The 24,549-nt window shown below is 38.0% G+C and overlaps 1 protein-coding gene across 2 annotated transcripts in view; it reads right to left on the reverse strand.

Moving 5' to 3' along the window:
* Positions 1-24,549, reverse strand: part of mybpc2a (myosin binding protein Ca) — a 72,357-nt gene that overhangs the window by 40,034 nt on the left and 7,774 nt on the right. The window contains exons 2-7 of one of the 2 annotated variants that reach the window (XM_041970422.1): positions 15,062-15,097; positions 14,871-14,876; positions 4,930-5,013; positions 4,653-4,801; positions 3,256-3,373; positions 2,968-3,016 (exon numbers count right to left, since the gene is read on the reverse strand). In XM_041970422.1, coding sequence (XP_041826356.1) covers positions 2,968-3,016; positions 3,256-3,373; positions 4,653-4,801; positions 4,930-5,013; positions 14,871-14,876; positions 15,062-15,097 — 442 coding nt within the window. The remainder of the gene's footprint in view (positions 1-2,967; positions 3,017-3,255; positions 3,374-4,652; positions 4,802-4,929; positions 5,014-14,870; positions 14,877-15,061; positions 15,098-24,549) is intronic. The other variant, XM_041970431.1, reaches the window with a different exon arrangement.

Consider the following 24,549-nt stretch of genomic DNA (forward strand, 5'->3'; position numbering starts at 1 on the left):
CCCCATGACCGTGACAAGAGCCATCAAAACTCCAGAGTCACATTTCCATTTGTGTCATGTGAAAAACCCACAGCAAGTGGTCTCAACTTTAGAGACTCTCAAATTTAACTAAAATGAAATAATACAGTGGAGTAGAGCCAAATAGTCATAGAAAGCAGATACATGCAATGAATAAATAGGTAAATATTATTATCTGAACCTAATAACAGCTTCCCATAAACTCTTCATCTGCCAAACAAAGCCTTTTGTAAATTTTAGTCACTCCTGATTCACTAGATTTGCCTCACCTGGTTTAAAACAAAATCAAATCACCTGAATGTTGCTGGCTGGTCTGCAGACCATGCTTCCTTGCACAATGTTTAGAGCAACAGCAGAAATAAAAGGATTATTGTGATCCATCCATCTATGTTCTGCTGTTTATCTGGACCGGGTCCTGGCAGGTGACTAGCAGTTGGTTTCTGGGCAGAAATCCCTCACCATCTCTACCTGGAAGGCAGCAAGGCTTCCAAGCCAGGTGTGAGTTGTACTCTCTCTGGCAGGTTTTGGGTCTTCCTTAAATCATCTTTGGCAGATTTTCTTACTCCCTTGCTCAGCATTTGTCTTGCATCCTGTCTCTTTTCTCAGCTCTCTCCTGCCAGTAAAAGTCAGTCTGATATTGTCTCTTGTTATGTCACTTTCTCTTTTCGTTCACTCACTTCCTACCATAATGTCCTCTTATATTTTTTATTTATTTTCTTATTTTTGCTGAATCAGCCATGGTGCCCGCTAGTGTTGATTACAGTTGCTGCTGTTTGACCCAGTGCCACAAAGCAAAATGCAGCTGTCACATGAAGTCTAGGGCTGAAAAAAAAAAAAAAAGTTGTTAGGAGCGGTTTCTCAGCCTTGATACATTGCAGGGCAACGAATGCTCCAGGAACAAGCACAATTAATCTCATTGTGCCACCAAAAAGAGTCAGAAGCACAGAGGTTTAAGGTTGGAAACTTACAGTATGTAGTATTGCTTTAAAGACATCCCCTGGTATATGTCTAAAATTTTATCTCAGACGGACGTTCAGAAGGAATCCCAACCAGAAGTCCACCTTTTGATGTAGAGGAGCAAAGGCTCAGAGTTCCTCCCAGATAATCGAGTACCTCACCTAGTCCCTAAGGTTTAGCCCAGACACACTTCACTGAAGGCTTACTTCAGCTGCTTGTATTCATGAGCCCATCCTTTTTTTTCCACTTACTAAAGCTAAAAGCTATAGATCAGGGTTGGAATAAAGATTAACTGGTAAATCACTAGTTTCTTCTTTTTCCGCTTTGGATTATTTCACTGGAAAAACTCAGAGATGAAGAGATGAATTTTGCCAATATCCAAACTTTGATGTTTTAAGGGTAGATTAAATACAAGCTTGGCACATTTTTTACAAGCAAGCGTCAGCAACATTTTTACCTATGAGAGCTCTGTATTTCCCTGCATCCATCTTCCCCACTAACCTGGCTTATCTTCCAGCCACTCTTGCAAAAATACATACCCACAGAATGATGCTGCCATCACAATGCTCGACTTCGGTGATGGGAACTGTGTAAATTCCTAGTTATTATTTATAGTATCCTTGATCTGTTTGACCAAACTTCCTCCTGACAGTAATGGAGTGGGTGTTCTTTTGGGGTGAAATTTTTCTGTACCCTTTAATAAGTCTTTACCAGGACAGTCAAAGAACCATCAGGATGATTTTAGCTTTCCTTAAAGTTGCTCAGCTTTTGCTTTATTGGACCTGGTTTGATTGCACATTTTTTATTAACTAATTTTATGCAAATACCAACAGTGTTTGTTTTATTTGAGAATAGTTTATATCTTGATGAAATGAATGAAGCAGAGGACATGATGGTAATGGTAAATAAGCCAACAATAACTCTGCTGACCTCATAGTTTTCACCCCACATCAGCCATCTGTGAAACGTCAAGCAGTGTGTGCGTGCTTAGTCATGTCTCAAAATGCCTTGTCATTGTGGGGACTTGTGGGTGGACTGGTGATAAAAGAAGTTGATCTAAATACGGAGAGTGTGAAGCAACAAAATGTTGAAAATGTGTCTGAAAACTTTCACATCACGGCTGTGATAAGTTACAGAGGTGAGTCAATTCAAGAGTGCAGTCAGACTGCAGAGGATGCAGTTGTGTATTAAATAGGATCGTCTGCATGGTGGGATGAGCTGCGTGACCTCCAAATAATGATGTGTTTCACAGACTCATATTTTACGTCTCCAGCAACATATTCACATTTTAACCAACATCTCACTTTTCATTTATCACAGCAATCTCGTTCCTACACCCTCCCTCTGTCCCTCTCTCTCAGATCTGCGTATTTTAAATAAGCACACTGACATCCTGTCGAATGATGCTGTCTTTTTACATGTTGACTTTCTCATCTCACCTGTGCCCATCTGCTTGAGCTCTAATAAAGGAAGAAAATTATATTTTAAAAACAGACTATGGCACTATTATAGGGTCTAAGTGTGAAGGTGTCAGCTGCTTTGTAATTACACAGCAAACATACTTACAGCATACAAGCAAAGTAGACTTGAAATACATTTAAAACCTACACAGTTGCATGCATACACTAGACTCACTTCACACATGCAGAAGCAGAGATCGAAACAGAGAAAGAACCATTTGCATTATAAAAAACAGGTAAACCAATCCTAAGCGAGTGTTAATGGAACATGTGACAGTATACATTAGATCCTTGCCACGAGGGAGTCCAGGTGATGCAAAACAGTAAAGCAGCAGACGCATTGAGACGTGACAGAATGAGAGATATTGCAGACAGACTGACTGGAACAAAGTCAGCTACCAGTGAGGGATTGACACATGGACAGAGACACTCGTTAAGACTGACATATGCCCAGAGGCAGTGATTTACAGAGGGGCATATGGGAGACAGTGTGACAGGTGACATGTTGAGCAGACCCAACACTGACACTCACGATCGCTTAAAAGCTTCCAAGATGTTGTCCTGCTGGTCCTCTTGTACAGCTGAAACCAGACATCAGGAGAAGGGCTGGTGAGAGCCCAGCTAGGTTAATTCATTACACAGCAGTCGTGAGCACCGAAGGAATAATGGACTGATGACTTCGTGAGGCCACTAAATGATAGGACCTAATGTGCATCGCACTCACTGAGATATTGGCTGACAAAGTCAGTTACATAGTAATGGTGAACATGCCGAATGGAAAATGACAATGATGTGATTAAGTGTCTGTCTCCAGACCTACCCTGCACGGAGACTTCAAATGTGCAGCTGTCGCACTTGTCTTTGGAGGTGACCTCGCATCGGTAGCCACCTGCGTCTCCATCTACTACTTTGATGATGCTCATCTCGTAAGTGTAGATCTGACAGAGAGGGGATGATGTGCAACAGAAACACACAATTAAATGAACACCCAAGCGAACACACACACATACATGCACAGATGTGCAGTACTTGCTCACAAACACACTCTCAAGGGTTAGGGTTATAGAGAGAACCATCAGGATGATGTTAGCTTTCCTTAAAGTTACTCCGCTTTTGCTTATCGGGCCTGGTTTGACTGCACATCTTTTATTGACTAGTTTTATGCAAATACCAACAGTGTTTGTTTTATCTGAGAATAATTTATATCTTGATGAAATGAATGAAGCAGAGGACATGATGGTAATAGTAAATAAGCCAACAGCACTGCAGTCAGAGAGAAATATTTATTTCTAAGTTGAGCAGCACAGACAGTTATGTGCATTTTCTCAGACACAATCAGAAAACACACAAACAAGAGGAAAGTATTATTTACTTGTGCTATAGAGATAAACAGCTTCTTTAAATTTATATGTTATGTCATGGAATATCAGGTTTTACTTTAGTTGTCTTTGTTTTTGTACCGCTCTGCTTCCTATACAGCAGGTCCTTATGTATAATATAAATAATAATGACATATATATGGAATAAATGTAAGAAGTATCCTCATAAATTTTTTGCACAATAAATTGCACGACTTTGTTCTGTTTTTTTTTTTTTGTTGTTTGTTAGTTTTTTTCCATAATGCTATTTTTGTTAATTGAGGTAATCAATCTCTTCACTGAGGTTATCATTTATTATCCAACTGCTACTGACTTTAAAACATTTCTGGGATCCAACAGACCTACATTCACAGAGTCAAATGTCCAAGTCAATCAAATTTACCCTGCAAAAACATTATAGTACTATGCCATGAAGGTTTTAAATGTTTCCCTGCTTCAACTCATTTGGCTCAAACTTATGTTGAAAAGATTAATTTAGTTTGATTTAGATATGATGGAGCAGGGAAACATCTGAAACCTGCAGGGCAGTGGCCCCCAAGGACCAGAGCTGAAGAACACTGTCTTAGGGAACTGATGCACAGAATATCTTGTACACATCTCTGGGAAACAACTGAATACAATAAAATTGCAGTATTTGAAACCTTGAGAATGAAAATGGCTTGTTGAAGACGATGACAGTCTGTACAAATACTATAATATCAGATGTTAAGGCGTTTCATCATAAACAAAAGCAACTGATTTAAAGGGTGCCAATGACATCCTCAGGACCTTGCTAGCATAGCTAAACAGGCAAAGCAAGCAGAAGGATTAAATAAACACAAAGATAATAAACATTTACCTTGGTGTTCCTGTCATAAGACTCTTTAAACTGCAGGTGCTTTCCAGCTTTACTAGCCAGGTCAAGCCACTTCCCTTTCAGCCACTTCATGGCCGGCTTCCTAGTCAGGTTTGAAGAGTCCACTTTAGCTACAAACGTGATGTCCTTCCCTGCCACCAAGAAGCAGTGATTCATTTGGATGACCTGTCTGTAGTCCAACTAGCTTTTGGTGCAAAGTGGCCACACCTTTCATTGTGAATATAACTCAGGGGTTTTATGATCAGTCATATGGCCATACCTTTTGTAGCTGTGACACTCTCCGGCTTCAACACGAAGAGTCCAGTCATCTCAGACATCTGAGGACCCTCTCCTGGTGGAGTCTCTGTGATGGAAGTTGAACCACAGAAAAGGAATTAAAACAAGGCTGATCCTCTGATTAATAAAAGGACATTGACAACTACAACGGGTGACATAGGGATCAAGCAAACCACAAAAATATCTTTTTAAAGGGGGTTCTTGAAGCCTCAAACCACTGCATTCCTGTTGTCTAATCTTAGAGTTTTCGTTTCTTTTTTAAATGGGTGTTTCAGGTTGGAACTAAACAGCGGTCCAATTTCCCTTCAGCATGTGCCCATGCCTTTACTGTTACACTGCGTAAGTTATTTAGGACCCTCTGAAAAAATAACAGGTGACAAATGAACCCCTTGGATTAGATTGACCTACAGGGAATAAAGAAAATCCTCAGATCACCTCTGAAGACCTCATTTTAAGGTTGGCGCTATGCAAGCAATCATCTGCTACCTTGATACAAAGTAAGCAGAAGCAGTGCTTTCTTATCTTTGCAAGTAAAGTGTTTGCTTGTCAGTCGATACGCTTTACAGAGATGCTACATATTTATTTCTCTTACCATCGGGAGGCAACTCTGCACCGGAGGGGGAAAGAGAAAGAGAGAGCGATGAACACTGTGTCAGGGTGTGCAGAATCTGTGCTGTTCTGTTAACACACCCGTTAATTGGCCCAACCTTGACTTCAGGTGAGAAACACTCACTCATTAAATCAGCGTGCTCTCACATTCCAAAGAAGCTCACCTTTCTGTCTGTTTCCAACATAACATTAATATGTCCATAACACTCAACTTTAAAAGTCACTTTAGCTGTGCTTGATTTAGGAAGGTTAACTGTACATTATCTACGTAAACTGCTTTATTTCTGTCAGACACACCGTAAGTTTTAGGAAAGGTTTACAGACAAGCAACAAGATAAAAGCACACCGGACCACCAATCAAGGAGAGTGAGTGAGTAAGGCCCTGTGTGAACATCCATTGGATGAGGCCAGTTGCTGAGAGAATGGATCCAGGGTCACGTGTCAGATAAGGCCATGCACTTCCATAAATTCAGAGAGCCGCACTGTCTGCGCCTTTTCCTCTCTCTGCTTTTATGGGCTCAGTTAATTTGATCTTTTAATCAAAAGTACCCCTGAGGACAGATCCAAGTTCAGATGTTCAGGATGATTTAAAAGGTTTTAGTTAGAATGCTAAGTAGGAAGAACTGATCCTGGAATGGAACCCAGGGGACACTTTTGAATGTTTACACTCTTACACTGTTACATTGAATACTTGCTGCGTTTGCAATGGAGTTTCTAAGAGAAATTAATTCCGGATACTGTTCTTGGCATCAAGATCGGGGCTTTAAATGGAAAAATTCCTGCTGAGGCTTTTATAAATCCTGTTTATATTTTGATGAGGTTGTAGTACATAACACATCTGAAAAAGAAAAATCTGAAATGCTTTATTTCAGAGGTTAGGATTTTTTTTCACATGTTTTTAATCCTCTTTAAAAGCTCTCTCTGATGTAATTTAGCACCAATTTCAGCGAACATCATTCATCCTAAACAACAGAATATGTTCATTTTATAATTTGCTTCCAAATGACTTTCTTAGGGTGTAAAAAACAGCAGCAATCTTTACAGTTGGAGGTGATGAATATGATGGCTCATCACATCAGGCTTAACAACTAAAACACACATACTTGTTGCATCAGTTTTGAATCTGTGTAATCGTGTAGTTCTTTGACATTAATCCATAGTTTCAGGATTATCAGCATAATAGATTATGTCCATGCCTTATTATCCTTGTTGTCAGACAACTAAAGCTTTCACAATTTTATCCTCATCTTCAGTTTATTGTTCATTTAAGTCACTCAAGTAGTGACAACACTTTCACCTTTATGGGAAACAATAAGTAAATAAAATGTAGAACTCAGTTATTTTGACCCACTGAGGTCCAACGTCTAAAATTATATAAACTTTGCACAAAAATTATGGAAATTTGTGTTTGGTTTTTTTTTAACATTAACACCCATTAGGTAACAGATGCAGTGTACACAAGGCTTCTAGCCAAAGGCTAATTTACAGCCCCCATCTCTGGTTAGGCTTTTTGATCTAGATAAACAGAGTTAAAAGTTAACGACAAAGGTAAAAGTACAGTCCAGTTACAAGTTACATTTAAAGTAAAATACATGGATAGGAAAAACGTCCAGATTAGGTTTTCAGTGTTCACAGTGTTGCTGTTGTTTGAGCCAATGCTTCAGTTTTATAGAAAAGAGCCTCAAGTCTGACAGTGACTTTAGATCCTGTGGTAAAGTGTTCCATAACTGTGATCCTCTGACTGAGAACGATGATTGTCCCAGAGTGGTTCTGCACCTTTTGACTCTACAGTTCCCACTCACTCCAGCTCTTGTTCTCATGCCTTCATTATTATATTTGTGTATTAACTAACAAATCACATCAGGGGCACGGCCATTCATACACTTAAATATTGTTTTCACGAAAGAAAAATTAAGAAAATTTTCAAGATTCAGTAAGTGGTATTTTTTAAGAATTTGGCAATAATGCCACTTCGCTGGTTTCTGATCAAATACTTTTAGAGTTTGCTTATATAATGACATTAAAGACTTCCTTACAGATTTTGAGGCCTGGCCCCAGATGATAGAGCAGTACGACATATGTGATAATATCATTGCATGCATATACATTTGAGCTGCTTTGGTAGATATATAAGGCCTTATCATACAGAAACAGTTTATATTAGTCTTGATAGTTTTGGACATTTTCTTTTCCACTTTTAGAACATGTGCTAGCATCTTTTAACATATTTAAAACACTTAACATTATTATGTTCACATCATAGAATAAATTCACATTTCATCTAGTAAATAATGCTATCCTGCTAACACAGGTGATGTCTTAAAAAAAGCTCTAAAACTGCAAGACCCTCCGAATTCTCCCAGCTACCATATCCAGTTACATACCTGCCCAAAGATAAATGTTGTGTATACTTTTGCCTAACTAAATATCCATGAAAAAGATTTATTATTATTATTATTATTGTTATTATTATTATTATCATTATTATTATTATTATTATTATTATTATTATTATTATTTAGTTAAATCTTTTATGTGAACAAATTCTGTGCCCAATTACATATTTCTTCCATGGAACTGATTAGGAAATAATTAGGGATACTACATATGCTCTAGTTGACTAATACTGGTAATTTCACAGTTATTACTCATTCAGTGAATTGGCAGTTTATCATATGAGCACTGCCAAACTGAAAATCCCATAAATCTCAGCATGAAATTAAATTAACAGAACAGAAACTGTGCTAATTATTATTTTTGCATTGTAATATTCTTTCAGCAATAGTCTAAAAAAAAAAAGAAAAACCATGTCACACATACAGAAGTAACATATATCCATCTGAAATGCAGGAAGGATATACAACTTTTTATAAACTGGACCCTATGGGTTAATTTCACCTCTAAAACACTCAAACAGTCACTCGGATGCTTTGGTGGAAGCAATCTACTATATTTTAAAGCAACTTGAAAGCCTCTCTATTGTGAGATGTTGTCGAAAACTTCTCTCTTATCTGTTATATTTGTGTCTTATGTACTTATTTTACTGTCCGCTCCTTTCATGTGACAGTTTATCAGATGAATTTGCTGATAAACTGTCACACGAGCTGCTTTGAAGTTGTAACTTTGCATTAGTTTCATATTTCTGATCTGTTTGTTGTGGCACGTATTATTTCTGTGATTACTACAATACCAAATTTTCAGAAAATAATGAAGTCAAATATTCCTGGAAAGTCAAATGGATTTTTATGATAGAAATCCTACGTATTGAGTAAATATTAAAAAATCTTAAGCAGCAGCGATGGCCGTCACCAGAGCAATCCCAGGCTTTAGGGGAGGAAGAAATTCCATTTGATGTCTACTAGCTCAAAAAGGGGTTGACACAACGCAGGCACAAATAAACTGGAAAACACAAAGCAAGCTGGGATATATTGTCTCGTGTATTTTCCTTACCATCCCTAGGCTCATTGTCGTCTCAATAGAAAGAGACAGTTTGTACATGGAAATGAGTTGAGCAGAAAATGGGGGGTTAAAACATTTCCAACAACAAAGCCCCGTTGTCCTCATTCTGCAGAGACGTGTGTAAGTATGAATGAAAAAGCTGTTCAACAAAGATCAGATTAAAGACAGAGTACTGTTTAAGCCTATTTACTGAGACATCCACAATATCTTCAGTCAGGCTGGAGCTGCACACACACTAATAATGACAAAGCAAAGCGCTTACTTACAGTAGGCTGGACATCCATTAATAAAGAAAACACACAGATTAAGCAAATAAAAAGGAATAAATGAGTCATGATGCAGATATAATGTACTGTAAGCATTCTGTACATGAAAACACAAGCGTGACATTACAATGCTCTGCTTCATGAACCAGCCGTGCCTCTCTGATTTATGTTGCTTATTCTGTAGAAGTCAACCTTTTAATTTTACAGATAAGTACAGCTGCAATAAGTAAGCACAAAAACATGTATGAAACTAGCCCAGACAAGGCTCACCTCCTACAGATCATGTTTCAAAGAGAACAGGTGCCATTTTCAAAAGTTTGCCATGCACCACCTTCAAAACTCCTGTCACGAGAACAGATGTCACAACAGATGCTGCAGGTGCTGGAAATATGGGATTGTTGACATCAATATGTGGGAAGTGAAAGAGCAGCAAGCTTCTCAACATGCACGATCAGTGACCAGTTCTGATCAGATCTCATTTATTTATGGGTAAATCAGGGATCAATGTTTTGGTTGAACGCCACATTTTGAAGATCTTGCATGTTTTGTATTATTCATTCATTTATTTATTTATGAATTCACTGATTTTTGCCATGAATGGGTCCGGTTCTGTCAGGAATGAGATTTCAGCACAACTTTTAAGCTCCTTCGATCCGCTCATACCTAAACTGTAGTTGTTTATATGCAATGTTTGGGACTGTGAGCAGAGATTGCATTGGAATTAGCAATCCAGCCCATGACTGCCTCAGACTTTAATGTGAGCCATACACACATCACACATCCATCAATTTGTCCTGGTTGCATCCACATCTGGATCCAGCTGTGATCTGATTGCTTAAGACATTTGCTAACAGCAAGTGTGACCAAAGTTTTAGACCTTGAAGAGGCCCGAGTCATGCCATTCATCTTAATCATCTGATGTGATAAATGTGCTTTCAGTTTTATTGCTTTTAATTTTTTTTTAGATCATCTAGCTGAACCTGTTGCAACATCTAATCAAACAGTAACATCCAGCTTTTTTGCAAATGCATTAACACTCCCCAACTCCTTGAAAAAATGTGTAATGTCACTGCAGCAGAATCAAGCTTCACTGAGTTTTCACGTTATTTGGGACTACTCACAGCTGAGCATCCATCAAAACAGATCCAGCATTTTAGCTCTAACTGCAGCCAAACCCATAACCTGTAGTGTAGCCTCTGCTTTGTGACCCACCAACATTACATCATAAATGTTGGACTCAATTTATTTGATCTATATTGGGCTGCCATCACCAGAAGGCCAACAAGGTGGTCGAGTATTTTCCAAAAAACATCAACTAGAGGTAGGAAAAGCAATTTTTGAGAGTTAGTGTTCGAATTGGAATGAGAATATGGAGAGAAAATTGCTTATTTGTCTTAAGAGATGAGCAATAATAAAAAAAAAAACTGACAGGTTAAACAGAACATTAAGGAGTTCAGAGCAGACTAAAGCCATTCCTCAGGTCAAATCTTGTGTTGCCTTTCAGGATCTTTGCTTACAAAAGGCTCTTTTGGGGTATTAATGTAGGTTACTGAGTTCTCCTCACCGAAGACTGCAAATCACCACAAATGAGTTGTAGTGTTAATATAACTCGCTGCTCTGCTTCATCACTGCACATGTATGCGCACATTTAATCACTGTGTGAGCTGCAGAAAGTAATTCATTTTAAATGACTGTACACACCACAAACACACACATTCACACACAGGGAACAAAACATCATCGGCTTTCTTGCTCTTGCTAATGATTCCAGTCACTCTATAAAATGACATAACATTTAATCCACTGAGGTGAACTACAACTGTAAAACTTCAGCGCTCATGTGTCTGTATAGACAGTTAAAAGCCATTACCTCTCAGGGGACTTGTTATTTATTACTTATAATGTGCAGCTGGCAGAAGAAATTTCTTTGAAAATACATCTGACAAGAAAAAAAATCATGATTTTACCTGATATATGCATATATACCATTAAACACAGATCACAGTTTATGTCGCTGCTCTGCTGTCAGGCTACTCCACCCACACACCATAATTTCCCACTTTTAGTTGACTGTATTACCATCTGCTATGGATAACATTTGAAAGGTCAGGATTTGAAAACTAAAATGGGAGGAACAAGTTGCTTTTCTTAATCTGTCTGCTGTTCTTCAAAATGCCATCATCATGCAATCTGCAGAAAACTGCTGCTCAGTGACCGCTGATTTCATAAATAATGGAAGTAAGACACACGTACGAAGCACAACTAGTCTCAGAAACATACACTTTAGCTCTCCTGTACATCAGCGGTTGCAGGATCATTGCAGCTTCTTAAACACAGAGCAGACTACAGGGAGATTACAGGGAAATAAGATCTAGTTGATTTTCATTGGAATTAAATATTGATTGGTTGATCATAAATTATTGAAGACTCTATATAGCTACATCATAATATTGTTATCAGGATCTTCTGATCACCAATAACTACATTTATGTTCATGTTTTTTTCTTTGTCATTAATGTTTTTGTTGTTGTGATTCATGATTTTTTTCCAGCTTCTCTCTATTTTATAGGTGCTCACGATAATTGTCTGCTTTGTTTTTCTTGCAGATGCTTTACTTGAATTTGTTTTTTTTCCTCTTCAAGTGTAGTGGCTGGTTCTTCTGTTTTGATTTAACAGCTGATGTTGTTTTCTATTTTCTTCTATTGTTTTTGTTTTTTCTCTTCTGTCTGGTCAGGTCCAGCATTAATATGTAAATTCAGCAATAGACTTATTTAAAAATAGGAATAATACTTAAGCATCAGGAGGAGTCTTATATCCATAAAGCTCTTCTTGGCTAAGTAGCACAGCAGCCAGACCACAATTCTGCTACCTATGATGCTGGACAGGACAAGTTAAGAAAAAAAAGCTAATTAGGTCACATTGGCTTTGTGAAACGATCTTCTCCAGACTGTCATCAGGTTGTTTTGGTGCCTGGCTGTTCTGTAGTGAAAAGACTCAATCAAAAGACTTTTGCTGCATTTGGTGAACCCCAACATCTGGAAGCTGAACCATGACATTGCATGATCTTCAACATCCACACATTTGACACAGGGTGGGAAAAAAGTCTTGGCTGCCTTCATATTTGCTTTATTGTTTTAGTGTTGCAAACAAATGTCTCAAAACAGTTACGAGTCATGAGAAAAAAATGTTTTAACTTGGATCGAATGTAAAGATCTCAGTTTTTTTATTTTTATTTAAGTTCTCAGATGCCATAAAATCAACTATCCAGCAATGCTGTTTTCAAACCATTTTACCCACTTATTACGGGATAATTACTGTGTGGCATGGTGCATTAGCTTACACAGCGTAATATTGCTGCAGCTGGTGCATCAGGACAACAACCTTGTGTGTTTGTCTGTGATGCCACCAGCTTTGACAAAATGGCATTTGACGTCCACTGGGAGCTTTTTATGCACATCTTTTACATCATTCTATTGTTTACTAATATAGTTAATATTTATTTCGAATGCCTCCTTTTTAGGGACAATTGCAGGTTAGTTTCATTTCAACATACAGTTTTCCCTTTTTATCTTTTTTGCCAACGTATTTATTCTCAGAACTAGATTCAGGAATTACCAGCCAGCTGATCAGTTGCAGGATACAAGGTGGAGCCACCCAGATGTTCTGTTGAGAATATAGTGACTAAATAAATATGCTGTTGCAAAAGTGGCATGGTGTGAAATGATTTGTTGTAATTTTGGCTTGAACTGCTATGTTTTTTAGATTTCAGGTGTTTTAAATGGAAAAATTCATTCTTTTGTTGCCCACCTTGTGGGCATTTTACATTTAGTTGTCACATCAAGAAACCTGTTGATTCTCTAAACCAGTGGTTATATGCAAGACAATTTCAGGGGGTTGCCAGATAATTATAGCCTACATTTATCAAATAAATTTGAGATTTTGTTTTACTAGGGCTGTCAAAATTAAACCATTAATGAAGAGAAAAATGAGTACATTCATTTTTTAACACAATAATGCATAAACAACAAAGTTAGTATTAACAATCTGAATTTGACATTTCTGTGGAAGAAGCTGATTTGGGGCATGTAGGTGCTTTGTCACAGCAGTGAACCACCAAAAACCAGTTTATCCTCCATAATTATGAAGATTCTGACTGTTTTCCAGCCTTACATTTAAAGGATGCTGCAAAATGACATCACACAATTAATCAGTACGTTGTTAGGTGGGGGAGGGGGTTGCAATCACTAATGCATCTTATCTTGGGGTCGTGGCTCAAAAAGTTTGAAAACCACTTCTCTAACTAACTCTGACTGCTGTCTACTGCAGGTAAGACAGTAACTACTACTTTTATTTCTGAAGCTATTCAAAATGCATGGGAATCTCCATAATCTGACAAATCCCAGGGGTGTACAATGCCTCTGGCTGCATCTGCAACAATTTATCTGCAAACTAATTAGTGCCAAATGTCAGGCTCAGTGAAGATATAGGAAATTGTTTGAAAAATGATAACAAAGTGCTGTAGTCTAGAATAAAAATTGAGGCTGTGGCAGATGGCAGGCACTACTTTTCTCTTACAAAATAACAAAATGAGCCCACCTACCTCAAAGTGCTTCTACTTTTAAAGAAATACAGTCCTGATTATACACTTCAACTTCCATATGGGATTTTTGTGGCTTGTGAAAGCAGAAGTGTCATCATAAAGGAACTAATTGAAACACATGAAAGACCTGTGTCCTTTAATTTAAGTGTTTTAGCTGCACTGAATTGTGGTCAAGGCAATGCAGACTGCTTTTGACTTCACATTAAAAACACCTGAGCAATGACTTTTAGACTTCAGCTGATAATATTTCCATGTAATATCAATCCAAAAAGAAAATAAAACTTACTGTCCAAAAAAAAAAAAAACAGCTTGTTTATCAATCATTTTTACAAAGTTTGCCATACATTTTGTTTATATGATGAACACATCTTTGTAATTGCCTTTAATTCAACTGGGATTTGCATTGCTGAAAGTCTTCAGCTGTTATCTACACCCACATGATTTAACAATGCTCATTAGAAACTTCTACAGCGGTGGTTGAAGGACAAATGTGAAAGATAAATTTGCATTCACCGTATGCATTTAGCAGGATTAATATAGCAGAGCTAAAATAGTCAAGTCGTGTAAACAGACACACTCACAGAGTGCTTATATGCATACATAGAGTGTGGAATTTGCCCATAAATTAAACACCTTCTACTTTGCTCCCTCTTTTTTTATAGCTGATTTAATTTCTGGTTCTAAAAACAAACATTTAGTGCCAATAAAAGAATATATAGAACAATGAGCAGTAATGGCTACAGTGTGTGATCGTGTGTGTGCTTTTATGAGTATGTGTGTGATGCATTTAGCAGCAGCACAGTGGGGATCATGCATCTCCACACTCAGTCTAATCACCACAGAAGTTCACCCCTTCTGTGTTTGGGTCATTTTTCAATCTTACCATCTTCCTCTTCCGGCTTCTCTGAACGAGTGGAAAGAAACACCTCGTTTTGGTCTTGAGGGCGATAATGACAGAAATGACAATGACATCGAGTGTTTTGTCCTTACCCTTGTCTGCAAATGAGAGAAAGAAGGAAAATGCATCAGGAATTTGAACTTCCTCTATCTGAATATTAGTTTTCATTGGTCACTTGGATTGACCCTAAAATAGCTCATTACTCTTTGCATAATTCAAATTTCAACAGGCTCCTTGGATCACAGCTCATGGGGCTCAGATTCAATGTCATGAAGGTACTTACCAGCAGGGGCTGCTGCAGCGTCATCGCCCTTGGCTTCTGCAATTAAACAACAATTATGCAAATTAATTTGTACATCCTCATTATTTCATATCATGCAGCACCTGCAGCACAGTGTTTGCACCGTCACGGCTTTAAAAGGCTGAGACTCTGTAAACTGTTTAAAAAGCCACATCTTGTGATCTGAATCCTCAGGAGACAATAATTAATAATTTCTTTACATAACTGAACACATTTGTTTATTAGTAAATTTATCTAGAATACAGAATGCAAAGCAATTCCATATATATTCTCTCCTTTATGAATAATGTACCCTTTTATTGTGATGTGTACTCTCTCTATGTCACCACATATAGATACAGGAATCATTAAAAATGCATAAAAATATTTAAAAAAAAAAAAAAAAAACATTTTTAAAATAAACTGTTCAATTTGAATAACATAAACACACATTTACAAGATCCCGCAGAGGGGAAAACACATGAGGACAACCCTGTTTGGTGCACCTCTTTCTGATTTCTGCAGGGACTGCCTCTGGCTAAAGAGAATATTGGATTTCAACAAGGGAATGTCGTATAATAAGGTGCCAGGTTTACACAGACAGTGAGGCTGAGATAAATATAAGTAAGATTTTCAAAGATCATGAGGAATAATTGAGCTTTAAATTTTCTGAAAGGGGCAGCCTCAAGACAAATGTGCATTTGATAGGATAAGTACATCAAAGTTCCAGGATCCCAAATCTAGGTTACTTTCGAAGCTCCAGGGTGTCTAATGAGATGGTAGATTAGGCATGAATTTATTTCTGCTAGATAAACTAAAGCACACAGCTGCACAGTTATAATTTAGGTTTAGCAGCATTCACATCTGAACCATCTATTTCAATCATTCCACGTCTGCGCTGTCGTTGGGTCCATGTTAAAATGTAAAAAATGTTTCAGGTGCCTCACTTTGCCAGCGATGTAGAGTCAGAGCAGCAAAGCATATTAAAGGCTGAGACGCAAAATGGATGAGGACATTATCTTGACAGCTATCATCTCTCCACCAACAACAAGCCACAACTGAAGCTGCAGAGCGTCCCAGGAGTCTACTTAACTTTAGGTCTAAGATATCAAGGCTCGGCCTTGGCAGTCTTTTTGAGATCCGGGCCGGCAGACTATGTTTGGCTTACTGGTGGGCAGGCAACACTTCTATTTTGGATATGGTTTGTTTTTCAGGCTACAATTTCTTAATGCCCCTGTCAGCACTTCAATCCAAGAGAGGATCTGTGACCCACCGAGCTGTAAAAACTTTCTTTAGGTTCCTGCTGAACCATCTATTCCACGTCTTACTGTAAATGAGAGGACGGTCGCCGCAGAATAAATTTCTGATTGCTTTTCTGGTCCCCAAGTTTTTCAGGGCTGCTGATGCCAGTGCAAACGGGATTAGATGTCTTACTTGACATTACGTGGCAGAAGACAGGAGGAGGGTTTTTTTAAACAATCCTGATCCACCGAGGCAACTGGGACATTAAATAAATTTTATCAAATCACCATGGAAACTAACTCCCGCTGATTTCGGATGTGTTTGATTAATAATATAATCGTCTTTCCAAAGACATTTTGAAATACAAAAAGTATCCGCTACAGAGAAGTCCCACTGGTATCTCCTAATCCAAAAGGAATAAAACAGTCTGTGAGTAGAAAATTACATATCAAAGACAGCTCATAAATACTAATACAGCCCTTTAGCTTTATGTGAAAGTACAATAAAATATATCTACTCAAAGATCAGTCTCTTGTCTACAAAAGGCTGCTACCCCTGACTGAATCTCTTCATATTTTCAGTTTTTAAATTTTATTGAAAATAATTGTATAAGGTTATGAGGACATTTTAATCTCTTTCACTGAACACATCTTTTCATCTGCTGGCCAGCCCCAATGATACACTATTAAAAACCTGTATGAATAAGGAAAGGAGCTAAAAGATGAGTATGACATTACTTTCTTAGACAGTCCAGTTGTCATAATACCCTGCAAGGCTTTGCTTAGCATAAGTGGATCAGCTGCATGCCGGTACATGATTTCCAGTTAGAATTTTGATTTATTGGACCCAAAATATGACAGAAAGATGTCAGTGTTTGTGAAGTTTAAAAATGACTGAACCACTTTGAGAACAGATGGTGTCAAACTGTGCCAAAATGGCCATTGTGAAGACCTCACCTGAACTCCTGAACTGGGCTTTTCAGGGATAATGTTCACATACTGTTCTATGATTTAATAGAGGTTTAGAGCCTGGAAGTGTTTTTTTTTTTTTTTTTTGTTGTTTGTTTGTTTGTTTGGTTGGTTGGTTGGTTGGTTGGTTGGTTGGTTGGTTGGTTGGTTGGTTGGTTGGTCGGTTGGTCGGTTGGTTGGGATTTTTTTTGTTTGTTTATGTTTGTTTGTTTGTTTGGTTGGTTGGTTGGTTGGTTGGTTGGTTGGTTGGTTGGTCGGTCGGTCGGTTGGGACTTTTTTTGTTTGTTTTTGTTTGTTTGTTTGTTTGGTTGGTTGGTTGGTTGGTTGGTTGGTTGGTTGGTTGGTTGGTTGGTTGGTTGGTTGGTTGGTCGGTTGGTTGGGATTTTTTTTGTTTGTTTTTGTTTGTTTGTTTGTTTGGTTGGTTGGTTGGTTGGTTGGTTGGTTGGTTGGTTGGTTGGTTGGTTGGTTGGTTGGTTGGTTGGTTGGTCGGTTGGTTGGGATTTTTTTTGTTTGTTTTTGTTTGTTTGTTTGTTTGGTTGGTTGGTTGGTTGGTTGGTTGGTTGGTTGGTTGGTTGGTTGGTTGGTTGGTTGGTTGGTTGGTTGGTCGGTCGGTCGGTTGGTTGGGATTTTTTTTGTTTGTTTTTGTTTGTTTGTTTGTTTGTTTGTTTAAGGTGAGCTTGAAACTTTTTCATTTGTCTGTGTGCCATCTTTATTTATTCCTCACGAGTAACACATTTACAGATTTTAACACATCTTAAAAAATCACGCATGTTCCCTTTACTATAACTTGCAAAGTATTCAAATAGAGCTTGTGGTTGCAGAGATATACTCATTTCACAATTACTATGCAATTTTCAAGCCTAAAAAATAACCACAGGGCTCAAATGGTTAAACTTTGGTTTGGTTTGCAGAGAATAAGAAAGTACAGGACTAAACAGAAGTCATTTTGTCCTCACCAGGTTTCATTCAACCTAAGATAAACACTAACACGTTTTACATCATTTTTACATTACAAACTGAATCAAAACACAGAAGCAGAGTGTGGAAGGCTAAATATGCCCTTAGTTCTTCCAAAGGAATTATAAGGTAAGTAGCAGTCAATGCTAACCAAATGCACTTGAGTGATGATCAGCTAGTGTCTATAAGAAGATGTTTTTAGAATCTGTATGTTAACATGGAGCCAAGGAAGAAAGACATCAGCACTGCAGATAAATGTAACTTTTATACTTTAACTTTAAAATATTATATAGCTCAAATAGCTCAAAATGTAGCTTTTATACTTTAACTTTTATAATATTATATGGCAGTCTGAACAGCACAAATAAAAAATTTTTTAAATCCGACCCAGGCCACGTTCATTCCATTAGCCTCATTGCATAGTTGGTTAACTGTGGTATTTGTCTAACTTTTCTTTCTTAATTTTGCTGATTGACTGTGCATGTCAATATACCCAGGGGTGGATGACCCAGTATGTTTGGCCCAAAGTCAAACAGCCCAAGAGCAACATGTCAGACCTCTGTTAGCATCTTAAATATCAACATTTGTGACAGTAGAATCTCAAAAAGACTGAACAAGAATGGTTTGTTTGAAAGGGTTGCGACTAAAAGCTTCTTCTCTCTAAAAGGAGCATGGCAGCACAGCTTAGGTTTGCAAAGCTCCTAATACCAACTGATAGTCCATAATATGAAAACATGATGATAAATCATTGTAGACAGACCCAAAAAACAACCAAACAAAATAATAGAAGAGATCTTTACGCTATAGTTTGGTGCTGTCTAGCTGCAAAGGTGTAAGTTGGAGATTCTCTGCAATCATTGTGTATTTTCCTCCATTCCTCCAGCATTCTTTGTGCAATAAATTGAGTTCACACAAAAGAATTTCCAAACCGTCAAGGTCACTACTACCTCATCTAATTATGCAGGGGTTTTATACATGTTATCACTATCATTCTTTCATATCTAATTTATACGCTTTTCTGTGCTCTGCATTACCTATTTTTCTCCATTCAGGTAGTTTGCAGTGTCTAGAGGGTGATATAGACTTTTTGTTGTATGTCTTGGGTGGAATATTTTATGCAGGTGACCAAAGAGAAAATGCAAATTATTACATAACATCAAAAATATCACACAGAGAAAATATTTATAGCTGTTCGAGGCATATTTTAAGTTGGCAAGTCCAATTGGCAATGAGAGGTAGATGTTTGATAACATGATTATTTATGAGGTAAATGACAACTGGAGCTTATATTTTTAAACAAAAAGGGTGGCAAAGGCACAAAAGTAAAAAGTAAAACATCTTGTTGGGTAATACTTTGGAATAGGCTCTATGAAGCTTGTATCACTGTGAGTATGTACGTAGACACATGATGCTTTGTAGAGATGTTACATTTGCAATCTGATTCTTTTAACAGTTCTGTGGTACATGTGAAGCGAATCAAGGCTTCTACGACTTTCTTTTTAATGTTGATTGATGTTGGTGTCTAACAGAGAACTTCTTGCTACATGCTGCTGGCTTATGAATCACATTTTATCAGACAGGGCCCATTATTTTTTGGCATGCAGGGTCACAGGTTCCAACATCTGCATCCTGTCAAGTGAGGACTTTTAGAAAACAAAAAAGCCAAAATTTGGAGGTTTACGCCTCATTTCTTGTCCATCAGAGATAGACTTGCGGTTTTATCCTGGTGTACCAGATGGTGCAGAACCATATGAGAGCACATAATGAGAAACGGTTTAGAAAAGCTTCTTTTTTTAAACTTCTGTCTGACTTTAACTAACCAAATTAATGTTGTGAGGCCAGTTGGTAAAAATGACTGTTAAGGAGCCTGGAAAGACACATTCTTTTGCGTTCCTGATCTTGTAAGCATCAAGGTGACCAAAGCTGGAGGCCAGGCTAAAAGAAAAGGAGAGTTTCCTCTGATGAAGGAACAGAGCCAAGGAATCTTGCTCCTTCCAAATCGTCACTATTCTTGCAATGCTTTGAGCTGATTTCCAATGGTGTTATGCTAATGTTGTGGTGCAACTGGTATGCTGCAAATATGAACCCAATTCAAATGCATCTGATGTATCTGATGCATCAGTCTTTTTGCATTTACAGCAGGAATTCTCAATGTTCTGATGGCTATTGTCTGTTTAGGGAGTAAGCACATGATTGAGGGTCATAAGTGCAATTCTTCCATTAAAAATCCCCAAAAGCCACAAGGCACAAAACTTGTTTGTGTTTCATCATCAAAACTTTTCACAAGATATGCAGCAGGTTTTTATGGGTCATCCATCAGCTCATTTTGGCTGACATTAAACCTTTAAAGAAGAGAAACATCTAAAACATGAAAGGCCAGGGCCCCTAGGACCAGATTTGGGAAATGTAAAGCAACTAAAAAGCCATTTTTTACACATGAAGTCTTAAGAACATTTGGAGAATTCGGGCCTTCTCTTTTGTTGTCTGTTCACACCCACAAAAAACAGCAGGAGAGTCTCTTCATGAGATGAGTTCTCGCAGCTGGAAAAACTCAGAAGTGGCTCCTGGATGGAGTACACAGGAGGCAGAACTCCGTTGTTTATCTCCATCCTAATCTTCTTCTTTTTAAGCCTCATTTCAGATTGTTTTGAATTACAGTTTTTGGACACTGTCACATCAGTGGTTTTACTTTTATATAGCAAACTTTATTATTGTCTTTATCTGCCTTCCTTCCACCTGTAAACTTGCATTTTTTTTTCCTCTACTTGACATGAAAGGGTAAAGAATAAGAAGCAGCTGCTCTACTACAGTTAAACAAGTTTATATGGAGATTTTCTTTTAAACTGACCGGGTATCCTTGCAAAAAATCCAGAGCGTGTGCTTGGACATTTGTGGGGGTTTTTTTTAATGCAGCCCCTCTAGAAAATGTCTACAACATGTTTAGAAATAAATAAATAAATGGTGCATGCATCCATAATAATCTGGATATTTAAATCTGGACTAAAGAGATTGGTTTAATAATAGAGCAGTTTTTTAACAAAGCTTAACTCCAGCATAATTTATGTTAAGAAATTATGTAAGCTATGTTTAAGAAAATAAATATATGAATAACAAGATGAGCTTACTTGAGATAAATGCATTTATATTAAATGTGGACAGATATAGCACTCTGCAGCATCTCAATTAATGAGGGTCAGTGATGCACGAAGCTACAATTTATGATAAAGGTTGGTTAAATGTGTTTCAACAAATCAAAATAAAAATCAGTTTTGCTTTGTGCATCTGTTATAAAATATTTTTGACCTGTTTCTCCTTCAGCCCACTTTCTAAGATCTTCCTGTGGTTGTTTATTAGTGCTCCCTCCATCACTGCCTGCTCCTTCCTGCTCCTTTAAAGCTGAGTTCAAGCCGCTGAGTCACCAGCAGGACAAATGTGACCCTTGAACCCTCTGTGATGATGCTGGAGGTAAAGCACAGCAGATGAACACTCTGTCTGTGAGGATCCATCTCTTTTCTCATTACCGTTCACGCTTCATTGACAGTCTTCTCTGGCCTAAATAATTTCACTCAGCAGCCGTCTGTTTCCTTGTCTTCCAGGTATCTATTAAATGTGATAGTGTTTCTTCCTTTTTACTTAATGCAAATCCCTACTCTCAGCACTTTTGGTCCCACTGTTTCTTTGTCCTACTTTAATCTGATTTAACTCTTCTGAAGGAAAAATAGCTGAGCCAAATGGAGAGCAAAGAGGTAAAGACTAGGAAGAATAAAAGAACAATAAGTCAGGCCAACAGGGTTCAAGGAGCTGGAGGATTGGCTTCTTTAGTGGAAGAGATGAGATATAGGCTCCACCATTTATATTTAATAACTACTATGTGAGATGGTTGTTGATACAGAATTTCTTTACTCAGTTTTCCCTGACCGTTTGTCAATACATCCTTTTAAATACAGTCAATAATTTATACTCAGTGCATCAGTCATTTTAAAACCTTTTATAATTTCCAAAAGCTTATGACTGCCATAACTCTAGACTCCTGGGGGGCTGTAATATGGCTCTGGCCATAAACTGATTAAGTAATAATACTTGAGTCAAGACATAGGGTGAATATTTAAGCTTGGTTAACAGAGAAAAGCACCAACAGATAAAAGCAGCTGGCTCAGGGATTCCTCTCCCTCTGCTGATACTAAAAAATGTAAGCATACATATTTGATTCCTAATGTAGTTCAGCTTTAAGCTTCCGAATGGCATGCAATGTTCCATATGTTGCACATTATGCATGTTTTATTCATAGTTTTGCACTTTAAAGGAGTGTCATTTTCTGCTGTGTGTACTAAAAATGATATAAAACAAATGTAAGTATGTTTTCTTACAACTGAAGCCACTTGAATTCTTGATTTTTCCTCTTTTATTGGCAAACAATCACTTATTGACGGTTCCACTGCTCATTTAAGTAATTTCTCTTACAATTCAAATAGCTTAAATCAGAAATTATTTCATTTAGCTCAGATTTTTTTCTGTTTGCTTGAGATAAATATCTGCCTCTTTAGCTGTCGAATGCTCCACAGCATTCACCAAATGTATGATCCGAAAAATCATAAACTCTACAGAGCTCATGTAATATGCCGGATGAAACTTTTCTTCTCTATTTTTAGTTTTGAAAACAACATTTGGTACTCTAACCCTAACAGATTGTTCTTGAAAGCTCATTAATTCGGAAGTGTTTGCAGAGTTATGCCAAAGACAAAAAGGTACTGGTGGGCATCCTGGCAATAGTCTGGGCTTCCTAAAGACCCAGGTCGACAAGGCTCGGGGTGAGGAAGAGGTTCAAATAAGTGGGCAGGAAGAGTGACTGAGCAGAGCAGTGGGCCTCCAGCAGCAAAAAGCATCTGGGACAACTGTGCTCCATTGCATGATTACTTGGGGCAGACATCATCCAGATAGACTTCCAGTGGTCCAGTTACTGGTGTAGGCAGTCTATGATGTTCTGCTCAGCCCATTAAATCTTCATGTCTAGGAAAAGAGTGAAACATCTTCCTGCTCCCGTTGCTTTGGAAGAGGCTCCTTGGACCATCTTAGCAGCTGCCTAAAGGCTCTGTCAGACAGCCACTTTTGTTTCACCAGTTGTTGAAGACAGTAGCTGAGAGTTAAACCTCAGTCATCAGCACCGGCAGATGTCACTTTAAAATAGGTTGAATGCATGCTTGAAATGTTAGCTTCCATTTTAGCATCCATTGTTTATGCTAACATGTAAAACTATGTTTAAATGTCTGAAACCTTGTTTAAACACTTAAAAATCATTTAATTTTTTTAATTTCAATTCAAAGTGTAACTGCACCGCCTACCTTTTGCGTAACTCCACCTACTGCCAACTTTTGAAAAATGCCTAAAACTGCAAGGGTTGGGAGATGTGGGGTGATGAAGGGAGTGGAGAGTGGGTGGGTTGGGAAACGCAGGCAGAAATGATTGATAGACAGCAGCTCAGCTCACTAGCAAGATGAAAAGCGAGATTCACAAAAACCTACACCACAGAGCGGTATTTGAGGTGAAAGACATTTTACAGCTCAAAAAACACATTTTAGGGTGCACTATCCCTTTGCCTCTGTTGCTAATTCTGTCATTATAAAATATTCTACATTATATCATAAACTCTCATTTTGAACTCACTTTTATCATTAAAGACATCGTTTATATAAAAACCTACATGTGGTTTTACAGTTCTCTTAAAAGCAAATATCAGTAACTCTTTATAATTCAGAAAACAAGCAGATTAACATTCTGATTAACCCCTCTCTCTCTCTCTCTTGCTCTCTCTCTCTCTCGCTCTCTCTTTCTCGCTCTCTCTCTCGCTCTCTCTCTCTCTCTCTCTCTCTCCCCGTCTGCTTCTTCCTGTCACTCTTCTCCCGACTTGCTTTTGAAGTGTAACCTCTGTGGAATGTGCTTCGTTAATCTCTCTTGACATTTCCCTGTCTTCCTCTGCTGCGTACGTCTCTGGCTTGTTCAGGCAGTTAAGCCAAAGGAGTCAGGCCAAGCCAAACATTTGAATCTTGAAATCTTTTTCTCTCATCACTGAGCAAAGTTAAAAAGGGCACAAATTCTTCATGTGCATTAGTCTGAAGTTGCGTCTTGACGGCAGAAGCTGAACAGCTGTAGTTTTAAACTGAGACTGATCCGTCTACCGCTGCTGGAGAAGAAGGCACCTCTTTCTTGGTTTGGTTTCTGCTGGAGCTTGATGTTGAAGGACTGCTGGATACATTAGGCCACTTAAGCATGTCTACAACCGTGAGCTATGACAACAACAGACGTGTTAACTAGACACTTTTGGCCAAC

This window comes from Melanotaenia boesemani, chromosome 2 (assembly GCF_017639745.1).
Source record: "Melanotaenia boesemani isolate fMelBoe1 chromosome 2, fMelBoe1.pri, whole genome shotgun sequence".
In the NCBI taxonomy this organism is placed as follows: Eukaryota; Metazoa; Chordata; class Actinopteri; order Atheriniformes; family Melanotaeniidae; genus Melanotaenia; species Melanotaenia boesemani.